Source organism: Haliotis asinina, chromosome 3, assembly GCF_037392515.1.
Source record: "Haliotis asinina isolate JCU_RB_2024 chromosome 3, JCU_Hal_asi_v2, whole genome shotgun sequence".
Classification (NCBI taxonomy): Eukaryota; Metazoa; Mollusca; class Gastropoda; order Lepetellida; family Haliotidae; genus Haliotis; species Haliotis asinina.
The window spans coordinates 41,584,438-41,604,048 of record NC_090282.1 but is presented as its reverse complement, the minus strand read 5'-3'; the positions used below and the strand labels follow the sequence as shown (position 1 = coordinate 41,604,048).

General features: G+C 38.1%; 1 protein-coding gene and 1 long non-coding RNA gene across 4 annotated transcripts in view; both read right to left on the bottom strand.

Moving 5' to 3' along the window:
- Positions 1–225: 225 nt before the first annotated feature.
- Positions 226–15,970, bottom strand: LOC137278028 (uncharacterized). Of its 3 annotated transcripts, none has more exons than XM_067810066.1 (4): positions 15,839–15,967; positions 14,221–14,462; positions 10,409–12,375; positions 226–3,272 (listed from the first exon to the last, which is right to left on the bottom strand). In XM_067810066.1, the coding sequence occupies exons 1-4, from the start codon at positions 15,865–15,867 to the stop codon at positions 2,472–2,474; spliced, it is 3,039 nt and encodes a 1,012-aa protein (XP_067666167.1). In that variant the 5' UTR covers positions 15,868–15,967; the 3' UTR covers positions 226–2,471. The 3 variants fall into 3 exon arrangements, with proteins under 3 accessions (XP_067666167.1, XP_067666168.1, XP_067666169.1); XM_067810067.1 differs by lacking the exon at positions 15,839–15,967 and adding an exon at positions 15,450–15,732; XM_067810068.1 differs by lacking the exon at positions 226–3,272 and adding an exon at positions 6,184–7,949 and having other exon boundaries at positions 15,839–15,970.
- The window catches only part of LOC137278034 (uncharacterized), a 173,767-nt gene continuing 154,381 nt past the window's right edge, over positions 226–19,611 (bottom strand). Inside the window, exon 2 of the long non-coding RNA XR_010956639.1 lies at positions 226–2,298. This is a non-coding gene — a long non-coding RNA (uncharacterized lncRNA). The remainder of the gene's footprint in view (positions 2,299–19,611) is intronic.

The following is a 19,611-nucleotide window of genomic DNA, read 5'->3' as shown; positions in this document are numbered from 1 at the left end:
GATCTTGAAGTGGTGCCTTTTGCTGTTTACATATATATGGCATTTATATTTTTCATGATTTCCATGGAAAACGATTCAAACTTAGTCTAAAAATACATCAAGTAACCTTCAGATGATTTGTCCTTTCAAATACGCGTGGGCTGGGGGGATATGTCATCTACTGACGACTCTTGTAAATTACCCTTTAGGCAAAACGTGCAAGTGAACAGAAATCAGAGAAAAAAGTGCATTTATAAATCAGTTTTATTCACATTTATGCACACTGATCTTTCAGTGTGTGACCAGATCAGGCAGTGTTTCAAACCATCTTGGATTGTATGTAAACGAATATGATTGAGGAATGTATTCCTTTATTCAGAATTCTGTCATAACAAGACAAGCATACATGGCACTTTTTCATTGCTGAATGAAATTCTGTTAATATACAACAGTGACTCTCATAAAAAGTTTACAAATTACAAAATGGTACATCTAATGCTAAATATGATGTAAACATGGTGAATAACTGATGTCTATTTATGTAATTAGTGACAGCATCAATGGAGATAAGGAACAGTAAACATGGAAGAATAAACAATAACACTACAATCTAATGATTTGAATCCAGCATGATGTCATCATAAACAAAAACAAACCTGCCCAAGTTCAGCTCTTGAATTATGCAGAGCTAGTTCACAGAGCCAATATGCACTGGAATACTGCAAGGACAGATCTGGGTAGACTTTCATATACTTCCAAGATAGGTGATGTCACCTCACTTTAGACACTTTAACCATGTTTTGTCACAAAGATTGAAAGAAAAGGAAAACTGATAAACAACATCCTAGAAAAAGAGAAAAGAGACATTCTTGCACCTTTTCGAAACGAGGCCACATGCCTTGTGATGTCTAGTGCCAACTTGATTTGCTTGAAACTGCTATAATGCATTTACATCAAGTTTAAGTCCTTGGCACTGTGGTTCTTAAAAACATCTTTCAAAATTCATAAAATTTGATTCCTTAAAAATTGCTGTGTAATATCAATGAACATTCACATATTATGTCCAGCATCAATGAACATTAACAAAATGACACACATACATTTGCAATGAATTTCCATGACTGATAAAAATATTGCATATTCCACAGCAGTTTGATATTTAATACACAATAAAAATGTAGAACCTGCTCTTATTACTGAGACTCACCTTAACCACTTAACCCAAACAGATACTACACAAACTGGCAAATGAACACACTTACAGAGGTTCTTACACTAAGGTACAGTACAACACCATTGTTGTTGACAGCATCTCATATTGCTATATAGTTGGAATATTGCTGAGTACTGAGTAAAACTAAACTCACTTCCTCACCTACCTTAGTGTTCCAAATTTAACACACAATTTTCATCTGGTTCATGATTTTCTGTGCATGGCTGCATATACATAACGAAAATATAAAACAATATATTCACTCAAAGATCTAAAAGACAATGTGTGACTGTTCAACGCACCCACGATTTTAAAAGTCTAAACATTTTAAAACAGTGAATACATGTTGTGAATACAATACATTGAACATTGAGCACTAGGATGTGTTGGGTTTTAAGCCTCTTTTTAATGATAATCCAACAATGTCAAGGTGGGGAAGATCAGAAATGGATGGGCTTCACACACTGTATCCATGTGGGAAGTGGCGCCCACACCTAAGACAACAAGTTGTTAACCCCAACGATACAAAATCGAAGGATACTAACCCACCCTGCCCTTAATGCAGGAATAAGGTTTTATGTTATTGTCATCAATAGTACTTTTAGTCCAAGTAAACTTAGGCTCATTATTATTTGTTAAACAGCTTTACTGAGTCTAAAAAACCTCAGTAGAACAGCTAACCTTTGAGTAACCTTTGACTGTCCAGTCAAACAGAAGATGGACAGATTTGCTTAACCAATCAGACAATGGTAACTCTTTAATGTTTAGTGGGACTTACAAAATGTTTTTGATTTTCTCTTTCCCAGTCGTTGACACTGATCTCTTAACAAACAAAATCTGCATAGAAAAACAGATATTTGTCATGCTGTAAATATACCCTTAGGGGTTTCTGTTAGCTTATATTTCTGCGAGACCAACGCTATTTTCAGGGACTGTTTACTCACCTTAGTGAATAATAATGTATCACTCGAAGGTGATCATGCGAAAAATCGCATTCAGGATCGCTTGAGTTCAAGTGTTTTCAAGGTAAAATTTCAAATGGTATGTGCAAATGTTAACTCGTGATTTGGTAAGCTGTGTTCTGATTGGTCAATTCAAAAGGTTAGCTGAAGCATTCTTCCTATCAGGTTTGTTAGGCTTAGAAAAATGAATGATACTGAAGCTAAGTTTACTTTGACTACCATTTTATTCCAACCAATTGCATTAAAAATCATACCTAGGACTTGTTACTTCTTAATTTGTATGCATAAGAACAGATAAGAGTGTGACTTGAAGCCCTTCAAAAAGAGGAAATATTGGCTTTTTGCCGAGCTATCAACTGGCATGTTTTTTTGTGAGTTGACAGAGCCGTACTCCAAAAGAACTCCTCTTTGCATACACAGGTGTATGTTTTCTGCTGAAAGTGGACTGCACGAATATGCATTCTTGTTGTATCAGCACGAGAAAATGTTTTGTTACACAATGTGCAAGTTGTCCCATTGGTATATTTCTTTACCAACTGAAAGTTGGTTGCCCTTTCTTTTGGTGATTTCTTCACTTCTACCACCGAGCTGGAGGCCATCTTTTTAGGCTTCACAATCACCTTTCCATGTGGTATCTCATTGTCCTTGACCTTTAGCTTACTGCATGCTGTAAAATGGCGAAGCATGTTACTTCTAAAATGGAATGGTTTACCACAGTTATTGCAGGGATACCTCGAAGAAGTGTAAGACTCCTTTATCCTTGAATTTTCTTGTTTGAAATGTTGCTTTTTACCTTCACTACTGGTGCTGTCTGCAGAAGTGAATGGCATACTGTTTTCTGAAACTACATTCTGTCTTTCCTCACCTTCTTGCAACTGTGACTGCTCATCAGGGTCCTTATTGCATGTCTTAAAATGGCGAAGCATGGTACTTTCAAGATGGAATGGTTTACCACAGTTACTGCAGGGATACCTCGGAGAAACGTAAAGCTCCTTTGTCTCAGAAGTTTCTGGCTTGAAGTCTTGCTTTTCATCTTCACTATTGTTGCGGTCTGTGGTAGTGGATGGCATACCGTTGTCCAAAACTACATTGTGTCTATCCTCACCTTGCAACTGTGACTGCAAACAGAAAAACAGATGTGTTTCTTCAACAGCTACTTCAGGTGGTTATCATAACTTTCACTTACTACTAGCTGGCAAACAGTAATCACCATGCTTAGTGGTTTTTCAAAATTGGCCCCATTGTTTCTTAGCTTTTTGAAACCAAATTTATGTTGATGTCAGCTCTTAACCAATGTGTTGTGCTTGTTTACATTCTACAACACTAAATCAGAACCACTTACTTGCTGAGCCAGTGTTGTGTGGGAACTTCAAGCCAGACAGCTGTGATTGGATGAACATACAGTGAGACCTGCCAACACAGGCACCTGCCTAATCCAGCACACTGTCAAAACTGGCATAATATTTTGGTCCTGCCATCATTATGCAATGATATTATGATCATTAAAACATTGTCTAGTCTGGCACTCGTCTATTTCATATTCTGGCATTACTTTCCAGCCCCAGCAAGAAAGTTTAACTCTAATCGTCACTGTGTAAACCAGCATTGGTATGAACAGTCCAATCCAGTACCCTCCTCTTGGCATGCTAGATAATCAGGTAGTATTGATTGCATGATGACCAGTTAAGCAGGCACAACTGGAGTTAAAAAAAATCAGCTTATCAATGACTTTGATACTCTTCCTCAGCCCTCTCAAACAACAGCTTGAAGGGAAATATCAAATTGGCAGGTTAACTGTCACAGTGTGATGTTTATCAATCCAGATTTGGAGAAAACCACAATATAAAACGTCTTTATGACATTGGTAAATTTGATCAGACTATCTCTATCAGCCATGATGGAAAATGATTGTGTTTGTCTAATCCAACACCCTTTCCAAACTGGCATTATATTTCAGGGTACTGGTTTAGACAGGTTTGGCTGTATTTAAGATTTTTATGTTTTTCATAAGCATATCCATTCAGTGATTAAAACTGACCATAATTTTAAGTATTTAATGGGTCATTTTATGACCATGACTCTTTTTTCAACTCATATGACTTTCAAAATTATATTTTGTTTTCTCAAGAACTGTCTCAAGGTTGTTGTGGTCTTCAACAAACCACTGGGTGGTCAGGCTTGTTGAATTGGTTGACACGACATCGATTCCCCATTGCGCAGATGAATACTCTTGGTGTTGATCATCAAAATGCATGGTCCACACTCGATCATTTGCAGAAAGCCGTCTTAAAGCTGGAATATTGCTGAGTGTGGTGTAAAATTCAACTCACTCACACACTATCAAAATCCATCACTTTGTCAGCCTCATCCATTAGAAGTGCTCCCTTAATGACTTAACGAGCAATTAACCAGATTTTGTTTTCAATTGTAAAGCAAGACAGTACTCATGTGTAGATTAATCTCTATTGACATCCAGGATGACTTAAAAATATATAATGTCACTATAGACGTTTTCATGAAAAAAACGTTTAGTTTGATGTAACCTGTACAGTTGGTGATCATGTTTTTCTGAAAAGATGCCAACAAAAAGTGTGAAAGTACATGCTGTCCTTTCCCAACAACTAATAAGAAAGTCATCGCCTCTAATGAATTTGTCATATTATGGTATGTGAAATATGGTTATAAAGCTACTGTCTTTGAGACTTTGAGATGGTGAACAAATCTCATAAGAGGATTTGTTTTAAAAATGAAACTTAAAATAACAAAACTTAAGTTTATGGATGTTTACCTCATTTCATTTGTTTATATTTGTCTAAATCTAACTGAATGGATGATATGAATTGAAATATGTGCATAAGTCTGTGTGAAAGGAAAGCACATTGTAGGACGTAAGATTTTGACAATATATTTAATAGCAGACAAACGTTTTCTTTCATTATCATTTTCGATTATCACTTCTGAGAAACGTGCATGCAATCAGAAAACAGAAAAACTGCATTTTTTAGATCAACTTTATTCCCAAACAGAGCTGGAAACATTTTGCATGACAGATCTTTAATATCTATGGAAATGTGTTTTTCAAATAGGTGCTCAGTTTCAAATATGATTTCTTACATGTAGGAACATATATATATATTCTCTTTCCACAGAGGTTACTCCTGTCATATCTTCCTACATAACTTCTTTTCTAATAAGGCCAAATTTCCCGCTTCTTGTAAAATCTTCTACCAGCCAAACATCTCAACATGAATCATCTGCCTTTGTCCTATCCAATCTGATCACGTGTTAAATCCAATGTGGCAGCTGCCATGGAGTTAGTTGAAATATTTCATGTTCAACTGAAAAGCAGAAACTAACGCAATAGAGAGTGCAGGAATCAATAAAAAAAAGTGTTTTTGTTATGCGGCACTTGAGACATTTAATGACTATGTCGGTTGTGTGTTGTCTACAAGGTGGCACCACGATGCCATTGATCTGCCATTACATGACTAGGTTCCGTCTCAACGAAACGTTCGCGCATTGTGTCTGGGAAGAGGTTCTAGTTTCCCGAAGCATGCAGAAATTATAAAGGCTTTGCAAATGATCACTTTTGAAACAACATCATTGATTGCACAACTAAATATTACTGCAACCAATCAAGAATCCAGAACACTCAGACCATGAAAGGGCTGTATCAGAACACAGCTTACAAAGGAAGATATGACAGGAGTAAATTTTGTGGGAAGAGAATGATAGATACACTTCTTTTGAAACAAAAATATATCTCTCACATTGGATAACAGCAGTCCATTCCATTTAAAAAGGAAATGCTTATAGGTATTATCAATATATGAACACCTCGACATGCACTTCAAGGGCATGGTTGAACAGTTACCATACATATCACCATAGTTAAGCCAAATTTTGAGGACCCCCCAAAAAATGCAGTCTGTAGAACATATCTATGGGTTACTCTTTCATCAAGCCTTTTGTTGGTGGGTAAGCAAACAACATTGTATCATTTCATGTGCACAAACAACAGAACACAACTTTGTCAGTAAAAATGTCAAATTTGCAAAACAGTTACTACACAAAAGCAACTGACATGGAACCATTATTTACATCTAGATCTCTTAGTCTTACACACTGTCTCATTATCACTCGTCACTTTCATTGATATACTCTTTTGTCTACAGTCATTGTTCTGTTTTTCTCTCCTTTTTAAGCTATCTGCTCTGCAACAATCCTCTTTCTCTTGTCTTTTCCTAATCCGTTCCATTTTGTCAGATCACATTCATCCATTCTCACTCAAAATTTCCTTCTTTCATTCTGCTCGTTCTTTTCTTTGTTCTTCTCAAACTCTCTTTCTCTGCTTTTCTTCAGCACCCTTTCAACATTCATTCTTAACATATCTTCCTTTTTCTTTCTCTTTCATTTTTTCTATCATCACCCTCCCAGTTACCACTTTTGCAATGTTGACCATTTTACTTTAACGGCTGCTTGGAACTGGGGCCTGTGGTGGGACCAGTATGGCACAAAAATAAGGGGTTACCAAATATGGGGAAACCAGACGATTGCTTTAAAACTTGGCCAATATGTTTTGCAGGACAGAACAGGCAGACATGCCTGTTTCTGAGATGTTGAAGGCTGAGGTTGAGATGAGCATATGGGGCATGACGCAACGACAAACTGAGATTTGTCAATGGCACCAGAAGAGAACAGACCAATTCACGTTTTTCAGAACTACTCTTTAACCCTAGAAGTTTAACAAACCTGGTCAACTGAGTGGATCAGAACAAATGGGAATCAAGCTTACCCTATTCCAATTTGGCTGTTAAAAAATCCCAGCTTTGTAGCAAGGTTTGTGAATTTTGAAAAGGGATACACCTAGGCACTGCAGTATATGGGTAGTATGAATGGGAATGCATAGGAATTCAATTTGGTTTTCAACTGCACACACTAGGAGTTCAGATTTGATCTGACAGTCATGGTTATCGAGAAAGAGGAGAACTGGTCTCTCCTGTCCACAGTTAAGAACGTACGACTTCGGGAACCTAACAGCTAACAAACAGCCCGTCAGCAGGGACAGCATCAGAGTATTCTCTACGTGGCAGTGAAAATAACATTAGTTAAAGGCCAAGTTTACATGTCTTCCAGCTTTTCTCAATGAAATCTAGCAAAATATATCAGGTGTCGTGCTGTGAAAAGACCACACGTGTGAAATGTAAACAAAGCTCATCTCAGATTTTACACTATGTATCAAACAGAGCTCTCATAATGGCATAACATTTCATCACGTACATATTTGGCAGGTCACTTTCTCCCTGACCATCTCATTCTCTCCAAACCTTAACTTATCAACATTAAATATCAGTCTCATTTGACATACTAGTTCTGGAGCAATCTTTTCTTCTTGGTCGTTGCTCCTGAAGCTCAGGGTGACGAGACAAGAATGATCTGAACCATCTGTCAGAGGGTCCTTGCTCAGAAAACAGTGTGGGCCTTTTGGAATTCCTTATTAGAGTTGAAATGAGTGATCGACTGAAGGAACGAGTCAACGGGAAACCTTGGTTGGACATACACGTCAAATAATTCACAAAACTTGCTTCCTCCTCGGCAGTAAGCATGGGTGATGGACCGGGTCTACCTCCCACAGGCTTGCCAAGTCGCCCCTTTACATGGTCGTCAATTGTCTTGCGTGGAACGCCAAAGTTTCTTGATGCCGCTGACACTGTTAATTCATTATTCTTTACAGCCTGAACCGCCAAAATAAGGTTGTTCGGTGAATACAGTTTCCTCTTTTTTGCGGTCAGCATCTAAAATTTGAACAAAATGTACTTTGTCTAATATTGCGTAAGATCTACTTTAAAAAACTGCTTTCCTTTGAAATCTGATTATCCTTTGTAAATTTCATGTATTAATATTTGTTTTAATTTATTTTAAGGATTATTTAAGAATAACATCATTTTTTAGCATAACATCACTGCCATGGGCTAATTGGCATGTCATGCAACCAGACATTCCTAGTAATGAAATTAAGGGGTCACTACGCAAATTGAACTAGGGTTAAACGTTTGGGATATTGTCTCAGTGACGGTAAACTATTCTACTGATGAAGTTTAATTATATCTATAGTCTCGTCAAAAATAGAAGTGTTAAGAAAAATACATAAAACATTGAATGAACTGTGCAATCATCACATCTCCCTGGCCTGTGGTAGAGGTACCCTGCTGTCTGCATTGACCTCTGCGTATGACTGTTACAGTGAACATGCACTGTACATGACAGCTGTGAATGACTCATTTGTCAATACTTTTGTCTGTTTTGACAAAAACGAGCAAACGATGGGAATAAGGATGCTGTGCATATGTTTGAATTTATTATTAATACTAGCAATTTGGCAAGATTTGTTTTCTCAGGGGAAAAAAATACAGAAAAAGTTGAAAATTGACATGTCATACATTTCTAATATTTGTCAGTATCGTCTGCATGGTACCTGTCAAGTCCATGACACTGGATGGAAATTGGGCCAGTTCAAGATTTAGGGATGGAGTGTAGTCATTATGGGTATCTTTAGACATACACTTTTCACATACTTCACCATGTTAACTGTAATATGTCATAGATTCACAACACAGAATAGATGATTTTCATTAAATTCTCATCAATTACAAAAATTTCATGTCAACACACTAATGGAACTGTGACATCCCCACAATGTGTTTGTGTCTACTTGTTTGAGGAGATTCATTTTTGAAATGTCCACAATGTAAAACATAAAATGATTTCAACTTTCACAGCCTGAAGGCGTTTAGTGATGTTTCAGTGTGTGCAATATTACGGAAGTACATGTCAAGCTGTCTGTGCAAGTGCCCCAGCCAGGTATTGGCGATAGATGTAACACAGTGATAACAGTTCATCAGCCAGTAAGGACATTTGTCACATATTTATCATTATCAGCATTCCAGCAACAGATGCCTCTAGTTTTGGGAATTACTTGAAATACTTGGGTGCAGACTAGGACTTGGGGTTAGAAACATCCAGTTGTTAGGGTACACTTGCTTGATTTGTTCACTCACCTCTTTCAACAAGCATGCTTTACTGGGAACTAGATAATCCATTTGGCTCAAAAGCCAACCAGAGAATTACAGTCTAACTCAAAGACTAATATAGTTATAAACATATAATACTCAATGAAAGCTGATCATTATCAAAACATCAGACCAACTCTGAGAGTCTTTTGCTGAATTTATGCCTTAAAATAAGAAAACTTGTTCAACAAAGTTGTTCAGTGAAAATATTTACAGTTTACTATTTGTTACGAAGGACAAGTGTAGAGAGAGGAACAGCCAGGTATGCAAGAAGCGATGGAGACAACACAGCACAGGTAAAGGAAACAAGCACTTTGTCAAAACTTGTGCACATGCCTCACCTACACCTGGCTGTCCACAATACTGACACTGTCTTCCTTCTTCTTGCTATTCTGTGTGAACTTCTGATTTAACCCAGTCTCTGTTAACCCCCATTGCCGTGGTCATTAAATGCAGTGCAACTTCATAACACATTTCATTCTCTTCTTAAATGGTTATCACATTGTTCTCTAAAATGTTCTTGGATGCCAAAACGCACCTAAGAAATATGCTATAGTCTACCAGCGATGCATTTCTAATTACTTTCAGTATATGTATGCTTTTCCTTCACTACATACTGTGTTTCAGCTGTAGATGTGGTAAGCTATGAGTCTATATGACACATTCTTAAACCTAAACCTAAAACTGCTACCATGGTTACTTTAACTTAAGACAGCATCATGGCACAGTGAAGAAAGTAATAAATGTACCATTTAGTATGATTTACAGAGGATGCTGAGCAACCTTGCATATAATACCTATTTTATTAAATGTGTTTATGATTTGGTATCAAATGAGCAAAAGCAAGTTTAATACTAAATCTTTCTTGAGTTTGATAAAAATGGTATTTCACTGATACGAGTTTAGTGTGCCGTTTATTACTCTCCAGCATAAATTGATAGAAACTGCCTACAGTGTGATGACTCTCATATCAATTATCACGCAAGGTCTAATAGTAATAGCATTGAGAGAGAGGCATTAGCATTGTGACATCATAAATGTAACCATTATGATATCTTATGTCCAGCGGTATCACACGAGTAGAATATTGCCGTAACATATTACACTGCAGTATCTTCCATTGGTGAGTAACAAAGAACCCATAACAGACAGTAATACTATTTCCAATTAAATAATCAACTTACAGTGTTAGCTGCCTGATCCTGTTCTGTTGAGATCCATCTGGACATAATCCATTCTCCTTCTTGGCTCGAACCTTCAGTAATTGTCGGTAGAACAAACTTCAAAGGTTTGCACTTTCTTGTCCTTTGGTCCTTGTCATCACTTCCTGGAGTCTGTGAACCTCTTTTGGTCAATGATTTTCCTTTTGCCCTCTTTGTCAGTGAATGTCCTTTTGACCTTGAAATTCCTGTACGGTGTTGGGATGAAACAGAGTTGCATTCCATCATAGATGCGTGACTAGAGGGTGTAGGGGGGTTTACAGCCTCTGCTGGAAGATTTCTTTTCAGTCTTCTGAGTTTTGATAAGTGTATTGACAAACAGTGATGTTTCAATGAACCGAGGTGCTTGAACCTTCTGTTGCACACCCTGCACCAAAATGGTGACATTTCTGTCTTCCAAATACACATGTCTTGGACATATTGAGAAAGTAAAAGTAAATACTTACTCCTCAATACACTTCTGAGTCTGTAATGCGAAGTAGATCCATGTGATGAATGTTTCTGAAGTCTTGAGGTGAAGATTTTTTTTCTGGCCTTACAGTTTCTAGCTTTGTCTTGAGCACAGTGAGACAAAGACTGTACACAGGAATCAGTATCAGATGTGTCAGTATTCTCATATATGACATAATCCAGGTCATTAGACTCTCCATCAACCTTTTCTGTCTTTACAAGCCCAAGGTCTACTTCAACACTGTCTCGTGTAGTAATATACGATCCACTTGAAAGCAGAGTTTTATTTTGTGCTGCAATTTCTGTACTCAAATGTGAACATTCCCTTTCTTTCTGTTCATTCATTGGTCTTTCTTGGGATAGATAAGTTGACACAGCTTCAACCCCAAAAGAAGCAGATGATTCATTTTGATTTATCTGGTTTTTTCTTACATGCATTCTTTCTCCTGTACTAAGATTCACATACTTTGCAGAGGAACATTGAAATTTGGGAACGTTCAAATTGAATCCTTTAAATGTTGTTGCTGGTCTTCCTCTCCTTGTTTGAATGACAGTTTGTTTTTTTCCTACAGGCCTGTTTAAGTTCACTGAATTCATAGGTCCACCTGTTCTCTTCCCACCCACTGTCTGCTGAGTGGGCTCACTTCCGCTTCCTCGCTCGGCAGATTCATGTTCAGGAGGAACAAATGAAGGTTCACAGAAAGCAGTCTGTGCTTTATGTGAAGTTGCATTATCTGAGGAATGGACCGTTTGACTGCTGCTGCCTTTGAGACCATCATCCAGATTGTTTGTTATGGACACTTCCATGCAAGGAGATATTTCCACGGAAACATTTTGCTGAGGACCTTCATTCTGGGTGCATACTACTCCATCCTTCCCATGGCTGACATGGGAATGTTCATGAGAACTATTCTTGGTGTCAGGTCTTTGGTTTCGATACGCATTACTGAATGATGCGGAGCTAAAGGCTGTTTGACTGCCACAAACAGATTCCACAGACAAAATGGTAGGTTGTAATGGTGATGCTTGCACCTGCAACACTGTTGCAGGTTGCTGTATTCTATGGGAATCATTGTCATAGTGTGTGCTTTGAAGATAACCCTGGGAATATAACACATGTGAGGCAGTTGACTGCACTTGTACATATGGTGAAGCCGGCTGCATTGACTGAACCTGATATGATGCAGGCGACTGTGTTAATGTTCCCATAACAGCAAACTCCTGGTCTTCTTGTCTCTGGAGTTGCTGTTGTTCAAGGACAGGCGTCTGAAGTGATGCAGTTGGCTGCAGTATTTTGGACTCAGCTTCACAGCTTTGATCACCCAAGCCTGACAAGTGAGAACGCTCCAGTAAGGCAAGAGCTTTGGGCAGCTGTAATACCTTGGCAGCAAGCTTTATCTTGTGCAGACTATCCTTGGTGACCACCAGCTCCCCAGTGTAGAGATAGCCCAGGATCATCTTCAGAACCTCTGACTCTATATCTGAAAACCATTATTACTGTACTAATAGATTAAAAATACCCATGTATGTTTAACATGTCAATTCTTTCATTCACCCACTGAAAACTGCATTTGTGCTATAACCAATGTTGTACCAGGGCCAAGTATTATTTGAATTTAAGGGACTTCTTCAGTCCTTAAAGTCTAATTGTATTGTTTGGGAGATTACAATTTTATTACCTTGTGGGTCACTAACAAAGGCCTAGAATAGTATCATTATTAAATTTAAAGCATATAAGACTGTTTGACAATATGTTGATATATAGTGACAGCTGCTTTACATCTGCAGCATCAACACTTCAGAAGACAGTGCACATTCATATACTAAAATTCAACAACAGTATTACTATACCTCATATGAATCACTATAGTTTAAACTAATATTATGACAATACTCTTGAAAAACAGGTAAAATATATCTGAATGCAGAAGCATACTTCAGGGAATAACTGCCCAATTTGGCATTGTAATATGTCTGAGTATCTGAACATGGTTTAAACTTGCTACCTGTCTTGCACTGCAGAATAATGTTGTTTTACCAAGAAACTGCCATTATAAATGGTGTTTTATGCCACACTCAGCAATATTCCTTCACGGGTCAAATGGTGTTTGAACTGGAATCCATCGTGTGGCTATTACCAAAGGCCATATTCAAGCAGAGGCTCTAATAAAGCATAATGCATACTTCAGCCTCACAGAAGATCATGTAGGACGTATGGTGATCAACCTTTAGTTGTTCAACTTGTTGGCAATCTACAGAAAGTTTTTATATTGTACTGTCTATATAGTGCTACTAGATTTACTTTCGATAATAGTCTTGGTTGTAATTGTGATGTTCCAGTTGTTTTACTATTCACTGACAACAGGTTTTTATATTATATTTCATTTATATTATGTTATGTTATGTTATGTTATGTTATGTTATGTTATGTTATGTTATGTTATACACATCTTCCATTTCAATGTTAAATACACAGGCACCCACAGTAGGTCCAAAAAATCGATAAACTAACTCCCGATATACTATCCAACCCCCATACTATATAACCTATAAAAGTGCATCACCAATTCACGACAATGTGACCCAAAACAGGACAATTACGCAATCGTCATTGAATATATCATATTTTAAAGGTCTCACGAATATCAGAAGCTTCTGTCCATATTTCCGATGTGTGTGTGAGGCACGTACACAGTCCTTTCGAGGGGATGCACTCGTTGGTTTTCATTAAATCGCCAAAGAACGAGTTGCTGTGCCGGAGGTATGCAAAATTAGATCGTCAGCGACAGGCTTTATGACCTCCATGAATCTGATTGGTTAATTATGCAAACTACAACTTCCCGTGGGTGAAAAAACTGGAGTGTGTTTTGTACATAAACATAAAAGTGTTAGCCAGTCAGATTCCCAGACCTAGTTTGACGACTTAGCTTTCGGCACAGCAACTTGGTCTTTGGAGATTTATTAAAAAACAAGTGCATCCCCTTGAATGGACTGTATACATGCCTCCCACACACATAAGAAATGTGGACAGAAGCTTCTGATACTCGTGAGACTTTTAAAATATGATAGATTCAATGACGAGTGCGTAACTGTCCTGTTTGCGATCACGTCTCCTTGATTTGGTGATGCACCTTTATAGGTTATATACTAAGGGGGTTGGATAGTAAACCTGGACTTAGTTTATCGATTTTGGGACCTGCAGTGGGCGCCTGTGGTTAAATACGCTCTTATCATGATATGGCTGAAATATTGCCGATGTGATGTTAAATATCAACTCACTGACTCACTCATGTAGGAAATAATTTGCAAGAACAGTGAAACCTTACTTAGTTTCAGGCTGCCTGAGTCTGACACCACGGACTGCATCACATTCCTGCTGACTGCCAGATGCCGAAGAAAATCTGAATGTGCTGCTAGAACCAGCCAATGAGCTTGAATGTCCACACCATCACTGGAGGTCAATATCACATCACACAGAGTCTTGTCCTTGTACAGCCTGTTCAGACCTTGTTTCAGACTGAGACCGTGCTTGCCATCAATGTGAATTTCCATAGCAGTTTCATCCATCCTGAAGCCACAATGTTTGGTCAGATTTTAATGTTGCAAATATTCAAGGAGGCCAGACAAATTTCTTTGCAATTTAGTGAACAGAAATGCACCAAAAAGACGTTAAAAACAGCACAGTTTGTGGACCTATATATTCGTTGGTTTCACATTAATTTCAGACTCGCTGTGCGCATGCGCAGAGTGTGTAAAAATATCTACTGGTCCATTCCGCTTTGGACGTACGTTTACCGATAGTGTAAACACATGCTAAAGAAAACGAAAAATCAAACCAAATACATAGTTTTATGTCTATTACAACTTATTTTTATACCTGTATGTACAAAAGACCGAGAGTAGAGAAATAAATAGCTTGATTTTTGTCAATAAGTTCTTGTATAAACACATCTCGCCACCACCGTTCTTCCTGCACATCCCCTTCTCACGATTATCAAAACACACATTTCTGATGCAGCTGCAACCAAAATAGCACATCAATACCTGAAAAGCATATGTAAATTGATATATTTAGTCAACTATGAACAGTTGTCACTCTTAAATAATTATTATTTAATCACTTTGTTTAGAGTGTATTTACACTATTGGTATGTGTACGTCCAAAGCGGAATTGACCTGTAGATATTTTTACACGCTCTGCGCATGGACACAGCGAGTCTGAAATTAATGTGAAACCAACAAATGAACTGAATAATAAACATGATGAAGAAATAATGGTGTCCATGTTGAGTTGAAACTAAAAGAATTATGTGGGCAAATAGAAGAGACACCATAGCAGTAAAAATTTGCAATGAGTTTCAGATTCAAAGGCCACATTATAAAATAACATTACACAAACCTACTTAACATATCTTTGAAACAACCTTAACTTGAATGTGATGCAAACTCAGCAACTGTTGATCGAATTAGTGAAATACTGCCAAGAATAGTGCATCTTTAGTTTAAAACAGGAGATAAAAAGTCTGTTATATATCGTATGATACACAATGATTACCTTTCATATAATCTTTTTTCTTTAAATAAATGCAACAACACTTAATCTCTGGTGATTTATTCTTCTATACCTACGACTGGTCTACACTACACGACAAAACTAGATTGCAGATTGGAATATTTCCGGTGATAGCCATGTGAAAAACATCCTTGTTACGATTCTGTGGACAGTTAGGTGTATCAATTTAAATAACATCTTGCTCCGAAATGGAAAGGGTCTGGGAGGCGTTTCAAGACAAACACTCAATTTTGACCGACCCGGTAACACAATGACTCGAATGTGACTCAACTGTGAACCGATTGGCAATTTAATGACCTGTAAATTGAGTTTGATTTGAACCTGTGATTGTTACTGTTAGCAAAGAGGCTATGGATTGTTTCAGAATGTACCTGTTATATTGCGTAAAGGTCTGTATCATTAATGCACAAACGATGACACACTCTCGGCATCTAGTCCTAATTCAACTTAAGCACCTGACCCGAACGTTCAACCATCTTTGATGATGCATTATGGAACAGAGTAGCCTCCCTTCATTTCATTCGTCACCACTCGTCCCTTTCCGTAACCCGGAATAACACGAGTTGGTCACGAATGCGAAAAACGTAGCTGGCAGACGTTGTGTTCTGTTTTTTTCATAAGAATCCTGCCACTGAGAGATTCAGATACTCGGGCAATAATATCATATCTGTCTGTAACAATTCAGTTTTCAGCACTGGGCATACATTTCATATCTCTGCCATAATTAGAGTCTGACTTTTCTTTGACTGTGCATATATATTTTTCAGCAGTCTAAGTAAACCTAGTCTCTGAGTATTTCGTTACACTCCACCAGTAGTGGAAAATTCCACTTGGGTATGGTAGCAAGATTAGTTTGTTCAGTTTGAGACATATTTTAAAATCATTTTTCAGTTTCTGCTTCGGGTGTATTTTATAAATTTGATTTGCATATGCACTAAAACAAAAGCCATTTGTGATTGTTATTAAACCCCTTTCAGTAACATTTGGAAATATAATGTGAACATCTGGTAATAATTACGTTAAATATGTATTTAATACATAGTTTTTTCTCATTCTTTTAGTTTAACTCGATCTGTGGAATAAAACAGTAAAATATGAAATACAGCGATTCGGTTATATTGCGAAACAGTTGAATCAAACATGGATAGAGTTGTTGTTTTTGTTTAAAGTAGTTCTCATGTTAATGCGCCAAAATGAAATCCATCCAGAGGGGCACGATGGATACATTATTGCATTGTTGTTGGAGGTTGTTTCCGACCAACAACGGTCCATATGCTATGAATACACAATCCCAGGTAGAAAGTGGTCAAATGGAACACATGCTATATTTGCTATTACGCATTCTCAATAACATGCCGACTTTTGTATTTTTGTTGGATATCCACCTCTGAGAGGATGGGTTCGAATCCAGTTTGGGATTCAAACCAACAAAAGCACTACAATCTGTCCTACACTGGGAAAGTGTAGTCCCAAATATATAATGTGTGTCTAATGACCATATACGTTGCTGTGTATGCAGAAAATGTTTTCATGTGATATACTTTTAAACTACAGTGTCAGAGTATTGATATTACAACTCATTGCATAAACTTTCCTTCCAATAATTAAACTAGGATCACGATCTTTCTCATCTGTACTTGGTACAGTATGTGTTTGTTGAATAATACCATTTATACCATTATAGCGTAAACGGTTGGTTTGGATATTTGGCTCACTCGCACGGATATGTAGAATCTCGGAAGCTACTATGGAACTGTAGTAGATATAGAGTGTAGTGTCGTTAACATTATATATCCATGGAACTATAGCAGACAACCGTAATTGTAAACGCACGCCTAATTGTAACCAACCATGTCATCTGGATCAAAGGGACACACATGCGCTTTAACTGGTCAGTGTGAAGTTGAGTCGTTTGGCAAACCAAAAATGAGTCTCATTAACCTGTCAGCCCATTCGAGTTTTCTCGTGTGAATGTGAAAATAGACGGCACAAACAACTGTGGTTACACTAATTCCAATCCCTCATTTCATAAGAAAATGTGGATTTTAATTTTAAACTTTAGTAAGATCGTATTTCTATATTTTATGGCGAGGCGTAGGAACCATGACCGCAACTGAGACGTCACAGGCTGGTCATGTTTGAGGTGGTCGTAAAATGATTCACAATGCATCTGACTCACTGGCTACATCTGTTATGTGTTTTTGCGCTTATTCTATGTAGTTCTGTAACACGCAATGTGATTGATATAATATCAATTCCGTACCAGACCGCCAAACTTTTCTACTGGCAGAGCCTCGTTTCAAGATTTACACGATTTCCAGGTTTCCCCTTGTCAGAGCTAGCTATACGACAGAGCACACTGTACGACGTGTTTGCGAGGATTAGAAGGAGCGTAGTGTTGCAATATACAAGTGCTTGTGTGTGTAAAATAATACTGACAAATATTCATTTAGACTAAATGAATTAGTCGGGAAGGGATATTACAGTAAGTTGCGCAACACCACGGAACCCGGTCAACAGGAAACGAGACAGTTGTGTAAACAATGTTTTGACTTGCTCAGTTTATGTAACTGTTTTTTATAGTGAATGCAACTCAAGAAACACCGTAGCTAGTGAGTGAATTTACTTTTATGCCACTTTTAGCAATATTCAAGCAATGTTATGTGGGGGACTCCAGAAATGGGCTTCACACATTATATGGAACACACAATGGAAAACCAAATCTTTAGGTCTTTCGCTGTGGACCTGGTGTGCTATAAGTCAGTTTCCCATTTGACGCATTTTGAAAGCCTAAGCCAGGGTATTTGTTCAACATATACAAAAAAACCCGACAAATACAATGTGATAACTTCAACGTTTTATTGTCTTATACATATATATTTATTGTATGATAACACCCCAGGAACATGATTATATCTGTAAGTGACTACCAGATTGAGTTAAACGCGTCCTGTGTATTGTAAGTCAGAGTGTTATGTTTATGTCAAAACTACACATGGAGATATTTCCTATTGGAAGATGGAATAAGTAGGGTTTTACGCCTTCTTTAGCGCATGATTTACCTCTTGTCCTATACAGGATGAATAAGTGAAAGGTAATGTGAAATGTTACAATTTAGAAACATGTCTTCTTCAATCACGCACTGGAAAAGGCTGAGAATCCCAGATTTCATTAAAATCATATCTTACTTCTCGCTATCACAAAAACAAAGATCAGACCAATCAGAGCGTCGCTTTCCACAGAGACAGTCGGTGTTTTCTAATCGTGCAACATCGAAAAGGTTACCATGGTTCCGAAAGACAGGTCTCCAGTATAAATTGATTCTGCCAGATATTGTCGTCTAAATCGCATTCAGGACCAACTCGTGTTATTTCGGGACAACCCAATCTTGGAGGTTACGGAAAGGGGCGAGTGGTGACGAATGGGAAACGCAGAGTGGTTACTGAACGTCCACAAATTTCAGACTTTAGCGAAATTTCCCGAGATAAGGTAAGATTTTAATGAGATTGCTTAGCTACACCGTGTGGGTCTATCTATATTCGGCTGCAGACCCCGAAGAGGAACTTCTGCCCTTTCCTTCTGTTTCACCTGGTTCCCTGGACTTCTGGCTTGCTGAAATCCAAGCAGCAGCAGCAGCAGAACCACCAGGATAGGAGCCGAAACTGCCGAACTGTGACCCACCATACTGAGGCACACTACCAAACTGAGATGCAGCGCTGAACTTTGACCCTCCAAACTGAGGTACACTTCCAAACTGTGACGTAGCGCCGAATTGTGACGTATCTCCAAAAGAGGACTGGCCACCGAACTGTGATCCAAACTGATTTGTGGACCCGAACTGTGATCTTGATCCAAATGACGATACGGATGATGTATCCCCTGAAGTTTCTGGGTAGAAACCTTGGAAATTGTTACTCCACCAATTCTTCCACCATGGATGAAATTCATTATTTCCTGGCCATCGTAAGCTTTTATCGGCTGATCCATGGTAGTAATCCACACGTCGTTGCTGAGCAATGGCCGGTTTCCTAGCAGCTGGAACTACAGCAGGTTTGAATTGCATAGGGTAAGAGGGCATATAATGCTGGATGGGTTGTCTCACAGGAGTCGGCCTTGAAGGTCTTGGGACAGGGCGTGGCGCGGG

Bases quoted from the DNA above. Each gene is read 5' to 3' on its own strand.
- LOC137278028 (XM_067810066.1), bottom strand. From the start codon at position 15,867: ATGATACAGACCTTTACGCAATATAACAG. The intron at 12,376-14,220 runs GTAAGGTTTCAC...AATGGTTTTCAG, and splicing joins CTCAGGCAGCCTGAAACTAA to ATATAGAGTCAGAGGTTCTG. The intron at 3,273-10,408 runs GTAAGTTGATTA...TTCTGTTTGCAG, and splicing joins AGGATCAGGCAGCTAACACT to TCACAGTTGCAAGGTGAGGA.